The following is a 9567-nucleotide window of genomic DNA, read 5'->3' on the forward strand; positions in this document are numbered from 1 at the left end:
ACCATCCCTGATTCATTTACTATTCCAAGACTAGAATTTGCAGATAGAAGTGCCACTTACAAACCAGAGAAATAATTCTACTTTTTTCCTGGTATGTGTATTACTGAGCAGAAGACCCTGACAGGGAAAATCAAGAGAGGTTAATGCTGTCGTTTTGTTATTCTGATGCCTTCTCTTTGTGACTATTCATGAATATCTAAATATTGTAATTTCAGAAAGCTATGCTCTTATGACACCATTTTCCTTCAAGAGCATCACAGTTTTCTTAAATAGGCCAGACTTACTATATTTTGTCCATAGGAATGATTATGAACTTCCCTGGTGGCTCAGATGGTAAAGAATCTGCCTGCAATGCAAGAGACCCTGGTTCAAGCCCTGGGTTGGGAAGATCCTCTGGAGAAAAGAATGGCTGCCCACTCCAGTATTCTCACCTGGAGAATTCCATGGACAGCAGAGCCCCGTGGGCTATAACCCATGGGACCACAAAGAATCTGACACAACTGAGAGAATTTCACACTCACACTCATAGGAAATGATATAGTCAATCCCTTCCATTATGTCACTTTTACTTGAAGCAAAAGGCTAATTTCATAAACCATACCTGAAGACTTCTTGGTAATAGTTTGAGATGAGAACTTTGCCCCAATATTCCTACATGTATTTTAAATAAGCCAGTATCAATCCCCAACTGAAAAATCCTAAAATGTATCACTTCATATCTAAGTACAATTAAGGAGAGATTTTGAAAAAATACACATTTGATAGCCAAAATAGTTATTTATTAATAATTTAAGGTTTTACATTCTTATAATAAAATTTCAGCTCAGAACTTTATACCATCAACATACGGAGCCACTTGTCTCCTTCCTGCACAATCATATGCATGTCACCTATCGAATGAGTACCCATGCTCTCACACACACACACACACACACACACATACACACACACACACACGCACGCGCACACGCTTCCAGTTTCACACAAATTGTTTTTAAAAAGGAAAGAAACCAACCCAAAATATTGCATTTGAGGTGACACTCCCTGAAGAATTTTGTACAGAGGTAAGATACTGTTTAGCACAGCTGAAGTTTCAACAACAAAAAAAGTGAGCCCATGATTTTGGTGTCTTTCCAAGATATCCCCTTTGAGACAACACAAATCAAAATATTTACAAAGATAAGGCAGAGTCAAACTACATTAAGGAGAAAAAAAGTCACAAGGAAGATATATGAGAGAGACTGAAGACTGCACCATAACAAGGTCTCCATGATCATCAAGTGTCCATGAAAATGTCATTCAGGAATTGGTAGCGTTGAGCATGCTGCAAATATATCCTTTGGATTCAAAAAGAGCAAAAGTTTCCATTGTTTTTAAGTGGCAAACTGCTCTCTCTCCCTTTGGATGATTTCTTTTAAACCCATCAAAGGAAAAACACAGTTCAAACAAACACTGTCAAGTGATTTAAGATCAAATATTTACAATAATCAAATGGAATATGAGATTCATTTGACTGATTTTTTTTTTTCTTTTCTTTCTTTCTTTTTTTTTTTTGCAAACTGATACTACAAACACAGAGCTGAAACCTCTCTTTGGCTCCTCTATATGCAAAATTGAATCGGTCTTCACTGAAGACAATATAGAATCAGTTCCAGATGCAAAAGAAACAGTCATACAAGGCCCTAAAGAACACATGCTCCTACCCTACCATTTGGTCCTACCCTATGTACCTGGAAGTCCTCGAATCCCAGTCCCTGCAGGGGTAGGCTGTACACAGGGGTGTGGAGCAAACCTACTGCCTCTATCTATACAGCGGGTCCTGTTCTTCCAACAGGAAGGGAGCAAATCTCTCCCTTGGGAATAACCAATTCCATACGTGGTAACCTTGTCTAATACAGACAGCTGGTGTCCTGTTAACACCTGGGGCCACATACAAAGAAAGCAGCCTGGCGGCTGCTGCTGAGAGAAACTGCTAAAGATCGACTGGACACATCCCAGTTGGGGGGGCCCTTCACGTGGATTGCAGAGAGTCCACCTGGTAGACATTCTGGTTGGAGGGCGTGGTGAAATAGAGCTGCTGTGTGGGGACGCGGTTGTCACAGGGGCTGCTCAGTCCCAGCGTCCTCTCGAAGTCCAGGAGCTGGCCCATGAAGTTGAAGTTGGGAGAGATGTTGGATTTCTTCATCTTCACAATGTCATAAGCATCATTCATCGACAGATTGAGCTTCTGCATAAGGTAAGCCACAGTCACAGTGACCGAGCGGCTGATGCCAGCTAAGCAATGCACCAGGACGCCACAGTTTTTGCCCCGGGCTTCATCTGTAAACAGAAAAAGAAAGGGAAAAATATCAGTGGACCAAAAATCCCCCTTTGTGAACGATCAGCCTAAAACCTGAGTAATAATAATACTAAAGATTAAAATACAATTGTGTGTGGCAGCTGAGCCCTGCAGGCAGCAGAAAATGTATCACTGAGCTAAAACATGTACACTGGGCACAATTACATATTTCAGATATTTTCTGAAAAGGGAGCTTTTGTATTAAGTTTCTGCCAACACAAAACCCCTTAATGTGTGCATTCTTTGCCTCAGCATGTGAATACCAGAAACCCTGCAATATGGTCGTGAATGCCTTTTATACAGACAAGCAGACTGCAAGGGTCTATTAAATTATTCTCCAACTGTTGTGCAGCTAACAATGGAGGTATTCAGGCATTTCAAAAAAGAGAGAGGGAAGTCACAGGGGACAGCCCATTAGGAGGAACAGGATGTCGACATGGCCTGAAAATGAGTTCCTTTGTAATAGGAAATGCATTACAATGCCTGGAGATTCGCTTCTCCAGGCTTTCAGCCCACAGTTCTTCCTGCTGGGCTCAGGTTACCCTCACTGTCTCACTGTGAACCAGTATCACAGTAACATTCAGTTGGATTACAGCATCTCACATTCACAGAGCTTTCCAACAACTAACTTGGTGTCCTAAAACAACTCCCAGGTTGGTCTTTTAAAATTATAAAGTCATGCTAGGATTCCTGTCTACCAAGAGTACTTCTATCTGGCCCTCCTCCAGTCCAAAGATGGTGGGAAAATCCTGCTGTCTACATACAAATGACTGGAGTCAGTCAAAAAACAGACAAAATTTGCAATACACCTGTGGTCTGCAACCTTGTCAAAAGGCACTTTTTTTTTTTTTTTTTTAAAGGAAGAAGATATATCAGAATCAAGAACGGTCCTGGAACATTTGAGACCTGTAGTCCCACAAATTAGCAAGCAGCCAGAAAGATGAACAGTTTAAACTCTTAAGAATGGTGAGGAATTCTGCGTTTAAAAGTCTGAGGAAGAATTGACCATTAGTCTCACCTATGAAAGAAATGGCCTCAGGGAAAAACTGGGACAGGTTTTGGCTCCAGTGATCCGAGATGGGGATCTGCTTGTATTTGAACTCTCCTGCATTCTCAAAGAGATTCGGCAAGTTGGGGGTGACGTTCAAGATGTACTTGATGCCAAACTCCTCCAACACGTCCAGGTTGGTGGAGTCCTTGGCACACCCCAAATAGAGGAAGGGCAAGATCTCCACAGGGAAAGAAGGCTGACTGTTGGACAGCGGGCTGCCATCCGAGTCCGTTGCACTATTGGGGTCTCGGTCAAGGTCAGACTCAATGTCCGAGGAGGAGTCGGAGCTGATCCGCAGGCCCCCGAGCCCCAGTACTGGCAACGGTGGCGAGCTGCTGCTACACGAGCCGTCTAGATTAGTCTCGCAGTGCAGGGCGAACTCGGCTTGGAACTTACTGAAACCACCTGCCAGGAGGAGAAAAACAATCATGTAACCCGAGATCCCGTAGTAGTTTTCACAGCTTTGAGAGCCGCAGCCGCACGCAGAAACACACCACAGAACCCTACCAACGTCCCTACACGCGAAACCAAATATAAGAGAAAAATACTTAAATGTGCGCCCTTGGGAACAGAACGAACGCGCCCGCCTCCCCTGGGAACCCTCATTCTTTTGAATCCGGAAATGCACAAAATGGCAACTTTTCCGAATATCTTGAAGGGGTAGAAGGTGCCAACCTGCACCACAACCGTCCTGCAAAATCTGAATCAAAAACCGAATGACAGAAAGTAGGGAAAGGTGGAGGACATTTTGGGTAGGAAACAGAGGTGGTCGGAAAGAAATGGCCCAAGAGTGCGGCCGGAAGCGGGCCGGTTCCTCGCGGGCCAAGCTCGTGGGTGCGGGACGCGCGAGGTTCGCAGCCGGGGGACAGGCAGACAACCCCTGGCGCAGCAGTGGGTTCAGAAGCGCCGGCCGAGCGCCCGGCCTGCAGCCCGCAGCCCGGTGTCCTCTGCCTGGCCCCCCCTGCGCAGAGCTCCCCGGCTCGTACCTTCCAGGTAGAACGCCCGGCATCCCTCGTCCTTGAGCTTCTTGAGCAGCAGCCCGAGCACCGACTCGCCGCCAGTATTCTCGTTCCAGTCGCTGCTGCTCTCATCGTAGAGCACCACGGTATCGGTGCCGCAGCGCCGGGTGAAGCGGTCCCGGTCCTCGCCGCGCGTGAAGAGCGCGCGCACCGGCAGGTTGCCCTTCTGCAGGCGCCGCAGCATGATCCCGGGGATGGCCACGTTGATGGCGGACTCGATATGGGACGACTCGTACAGCTCCTGCGGCCGGCAGTCCATCAACAGCAGCCGCTCGTTACCCAGCTCCAGCTGCTCGTTGAGCCACGCCACCGTCTTGCTGATCGCCATTTCCGACGCGAAGGGCACGGGTCTGAGCGTATCTATCATGGGGGTCGAGCTGCCGGAGAGGGCGGAGTGCCTATCAGACGCCCCTCGGGGCAGGCAGAGGCCGAGCGCGCCGCGGGAAGCCGCCGCTCTAGGAGCGGGGTTGGAGTCCACCTCGCCCTTCCCAAGCCGGGATAGCGGTTGGGGCAGGCGAGACCGAAGTGAAGCCGGCGGTTCCCTCTGCACCAGGCTGCAGCCGCTCGTTCTCGGTGTCAATGAATCTCTCTGAATGAAGCTGCCCAGACAGTTTTGTTCCTCCAGGGTGAATGAAATCCAATTAATTCGGACTCCGTGCTACTAAGAAGGGAGGAAAGAAAAGAAAGTCCAGCGGCTCCTAATCCCTCCCTCCAAGACTGCACCTCAAATCCACCCGGCCGTCTTTCTCCTAGGATTATTCAAACCTCGATTGCTCACTCTCCCTTGGCCTCGGCGCTCGCACACCCCCTGCGCGAGGCAGCTCCTCAATGGATACAAACAGCGAGCGTCTCAATGGATACATTCTCCGGGCCAGCCAATGAGCGCTCTGCGGAAGGGGCTGTTGCCGTGGGGACGGGCCGGCTGGAACAGGTTGTGTTGATGAATTGTTAATGAGTTTGTCATTCACAAAAACGGAAAGGAATTTCCGCTCCGGATAAGCCCCAGTGCAAACAAGCTGCAACAGCGGGCTCCGCGGGAGGAAGGAGAAAGAAGAGGAGGCGGCGGCGGAGGAGGAGCGGGGCACACAAACCAGGGCACTTCAGTTGTCTCGTGTTTCCTTCTGTTGAGAGTTCACACTTCGCGTCGGAACTTTCGCGCACAAATGGTGCAATTAGCGGGCACAAAAGCCCTTGTTCGCGACGCCTGTGAGTGCAAGCTAGCTTTAGGGAAACTTGTGCTGACTTCTTCCCTTTAAACTCATTTGCACTGGAGTTCACCATTGCCCCCCTTCCCCCCGCCTTAGGCAGTGTGTGTGGCATTTGTTTGCCAGTTTTAAAAGCCCGGCTCTGTTTGCTCTGATGTTCTTTTAGCCGAGGCTCTGTTGGGGCTGGTAAACTGCCTGGGTTTTAGTGACCGATGAGGTGTTAAATGCTAATCCAACATCTTTTGAAACAAACCAGGATTTTGTTGAAACATTTTTAAGCAAGCAATCAAATGCTTGGAAGTCCAGATAATAGGAAGCAAGCCTTTTTAAAAAAAAACAGCTTTTTAATTAATTTCTTAAAAACCAGTGGAGACGGCAGGAACAAAGTCGTTGGGCAGTCTGATGCTTTTATTTCTCTGGGGCGGCGTGGGGCGTTATAAGCCATTGTTCTGGGGATCCAAGCACCCCCTCCCCGGTCCCCGCCGTCACCCACTGCGCGCTGGGTGGTAGTGCTCGTTAATCATTTCTGAGCAGCGAGCTCAGCTTCCAGACACAGGAGCCTCCCTGGGGGGGCTGCATGGACGAGGTGCACCGAGGCACGCGGAGCCAGGCAGGCTGTCCCCACCACCCTCAAAGCGTGGGGGAAGTCCTCCCGCAAGGCCTGCAGGCTGCGGGGGCTCAAGTTGGCTCGGCGATTGGTTTACTGTAGACCGAGGCATGTCAGAACGGAGCCACCCCGACAACCCGCGCCGGGTCAGCCCCTTCCTTCCCGGGGCAGCAACCCCCTCCCTTGCAAGTCGCGGGGCACTGGCGGAACACTGCCCCCTCCTGCGCGTTGCGTTCCTCGTGAGCATCCGCCGCCTCCGCAGCTCAGTTCAGCTGGCGCCGAGCGTCTAGGGACCCCGGGGACCGGTGGGAGGCCGAGTGTGGGACTTTGGGCTCCAGTTCTGCCTAGTGCGGGTATGGGGCGAGGAGTGCGTGCCGGGTCCCCTGCTCCAGAGGCGACCTGGGGATTCTGGGGAACGTCTCTCCTGCGCTGCATGGCCAGCAGGTAATTGGGGAGGTGCTGGCCAGACCAGCGACCCGCGCTCGGCCGGCGTACCAGGGTCAGGCGGGCTGCCGGATAGAGGCGTGGCGGGTGGGGGCGGCGGCGGCGGCGGGGAGGAACATTCCCAGCGCGCACAATCATATTGTTATATGAAAGTACCCGAGCCTGCTGCTCCCGAGCGGAAAACCACCTGTGTGCGGCCGGCGCGGCGCGCAGGGGGTTGGGGTGGGGAGTTGCGGCCGGAAAGCGCGGCCCCAATCCGGCCGCCCCTCCCTAACCCCGGGCGGAAGGAGGCCGCGCATTGTCCCGTCGCCGCCGCCGCCCGGGAGGCGGAAGCGGAGGCAGCGGCTCGGCTGCGAGCGGCTTTTCCGAGCGCCCTGGCGGCGCTCTGCGCCCACCGCGGATATCGCCGGGGGCACCTGAGGTTGCGGGGTCTCCCCAAGCTAGACGCCCTGCACCCACGGGCCTGCCTGCTGACGCCCCCGCTCCAATTTGCATCTTTAGTCACCCGCCTCTTCCCTGGTTTGGAGAATGTAGGCTAAAAAAAAAAAGGCGGCTGGTAGGCCCAGGTTGCCAATTTTGGAGCTTTGCTGCGTTCTGGCCGCCCCTGGAGGAGCGTGCTGGGAGAAGGTGGGGGTTGCGGCGCTCCTCTCCCTGCGCCTTTTTTGGGCATCCAGTGGAACAGAACTCGGATATTTCACTGGATACCATCCGGTTCGAGCTGCAGGAGGCCTGCGCGGGAGGTGACGCCTCCGACCGGCCCCCACCTGTTGCTGATGTCCCTTTCTGTTAATAGGACCTGGAGGCCAAGGAGGGGAGAGGCAGGATACCCTGCAGCGGAACTGAGACGTGCAAAATCTTTCAGCCCAAGCCCTCCGACAGTAAAGCCAGGGAGAGAAGTTGATTTCCATTTAACCATTTTGAAAGTGCAGTTACCTGAGCCTGGGCATCAGCTTGGGGTGATGGTCGCAACACTTCTCAAACGTGAAACATTTAGCTTTGCCCATGCGTCTGAACCTTTCAGCTCCTCTCTAGGCATTTTATAGAATGGTCTTCTAACCGCTGGGTCCGAAAAAGTGCGGTGTTAAAAAAAAAAAAAGCGAACTCCGGGAATTGGTGATGGACTGGGAATCCTGGCGTGCTGCAGTCCATGGGTTCCCAAACAGTCGGAGACGACTGAGTGAATTGAACTGACTTGAAAGAAAGGGCCCCTGGAGTGGCGATGGGCCGGGTTTGAAGGGGTCTGTCCCCACCCCTTCCTAAATGTGCGACGTTGATTATGTCCTCTACCTTTTTAAGCTGGAGTCTTCCACTTTGGCGTAAGGAAACTGATAGAATCTCTGTGATGATTGAAAAGTTAAAGTGAGATGCCCTAAGGCGTTGCTGGTGTGTCATTAAGCGTTGGTATTATTTTGATCTTTCTGAATTCGGAACCTGCAGAATGTACCCAGTCCTTTCCATCCCAACGATGCTGTGTGAGGCCTAAGAGCCCGCCTGGAATTCCCTAGTCTCAGGAGAAATCCTCTGAGGAACTGCGCTAAGCAGTGTAATCCATCGCGATTCAGATGTCAAGAAAAGCACGTGCTGTTACAGACCCGCACCAAAATCCTTTAAACCGGTTAAATACAAAATATACCCAGCTACCTTTCTAACTTCTCCCTACTGCTCCCTACTGCTCCCCTCTCAAACAGTCTGTACACTAAGCTGATATAATTGAAGTAATAGGGGCAATGGGCATTTACCACACATAGGGCATGGTCTTATTACATAATTTCAGAAAGCCCATGCAAGTTATTCCCGGTTACAGAGATTAAGGAATTTGCCCGAGGTCAGAGGGTAGCAAATGGTGGGGTGGGGATTTGAGGTATGACTTTTTACAGACCCTTAAGGATTACCATGTACCATATTAGAAGGCGTTGTGGAGACCGCACCCACCACACTTCACTATTCCTCCTGAAGTTTGAAGGAATCAAGGTCTGCACTTGTGAACTGAATTTTGGTTACCAGGCTTTTTGGGCTTCGTGTATTATGTTGCTCCTTCCTCACTGATGTCAAGGATCAAAAGTCAGGCTCATGTCCTTCCTGCTCCTTTTACATCTGGTGGTTTTCTTTGACTTCATACATCTCTTCATCATTCAACCATTCAATAAATGCCCATCTAGCTTTCTTAGAGTGTGTCTTGGATGCTTATCCTCACAGCTACCATTACTGACGTGTGTTGGTGTAGCACCCCAGAACCTGAGTTCAAATCTTAGCTCTGTCTCTTAAGTAATAGTTTGACAGAGGAAAGTCATTTAGCCACTCTGGGCCTCCATTCATTCATTCACTCATTTATTCATTTACTCTGGATTCCAGGAAGGCAATAATGGGTAAAAGAGGGAAGAACCCTGTCCTCCTGGAGCACACGTTCTAGTGAGGACAATAAACAAAATAATTATACAGCATGTTAAAAAGGGAAAGTGCTACAGTGAAAAATAAATCAAGGAAAGGAATTCAGCAATATGTAACATGGGCAATAGTTAGGCCCGCCCCGAACGACTGTGAGGGTTAGGGACAGCCAAGATAACACAAAAGGCACAAAGTAGGTACTCAATGGATGATGCTTTTTAAAATCACTGCTACATTTCTACATAAAGCTGATTGGCTGTTGCTGGTTATCCTGCTTTGAATCTCATTCTGGCCCTGTTGCCGGGATTCCCAGGAAAAGCTCTCTCAGGAGAATTCCACTGACTGTGAGAACCACAGGCTTCCTTACTTCTGGAGGCCTCAATTCCCTGCTTAGGGTATCAATCACATATGGAAGACGGTGTTTAAAATTTGCAGAATATGGCCGGTCATCTCTGATCCATTTTCACAAGGGCACAGAAGCAGTTTCATAGATCCTGCTGTCCCTCTGCGTGTGTGTT

General features: G+C 50.1%; 1 protein-coding gene across 2 annotated transcripts; it reads right to left on the bottom strand.

The window, feature by feature from the left end:
* Positions 1 to 757: 757 nt before the first annotated feature.
* Positions 758 to 5238, bottom strand: DUSP6 (dual specificity phosphatase 6). Of its 2 annotated transcripts, XM_004006243.6 has the most exons (3): positions 4376 to 5238; positions 3357 to 3794; positions 758 to 2319 (listed from the first exon to the last, which is right to left on the bottom strand). In XM_004006243.6, the coding sequence occupies exons 1-3, from the start codon at positions 4773 to 4775 to the stop codon at positions 2012 to 2014; spliced, it is 1146 nt and encodes a 381-aa protein (XP_004006292.2). In that variant the 5' UTR covers positions 4776 to 5238; the 3' UTR covers positions 758 to 2011. The 2 variants fall into 2 exon arrangements, with proteins under 2 accessions (XP_004006292.2, XP_027822994.1); XM_027967193.3 differs by lacking the exon at positions 3357 to 3794.
* Positions 5239 to 9567: the final 4329 nt, after the last annotated feature.

The sequence above is a fragment of the Ovis aries genome, chromosome 3 (assembly GCF_016772045.2).
Source record: "Ovis aries strain OAR_USU_Benz2616 breed Rambouillet chromosome 3, ARS-UI_Ramb_v3.0, whole genome shotgun sequence".
Classification (NCBI taxonomy): domain Eukaryota; kingdom Metazoa; phylum Chordata; class Mammalia; order Artiodactyla; family Bovidae; genus Ovis; species Ovis aries.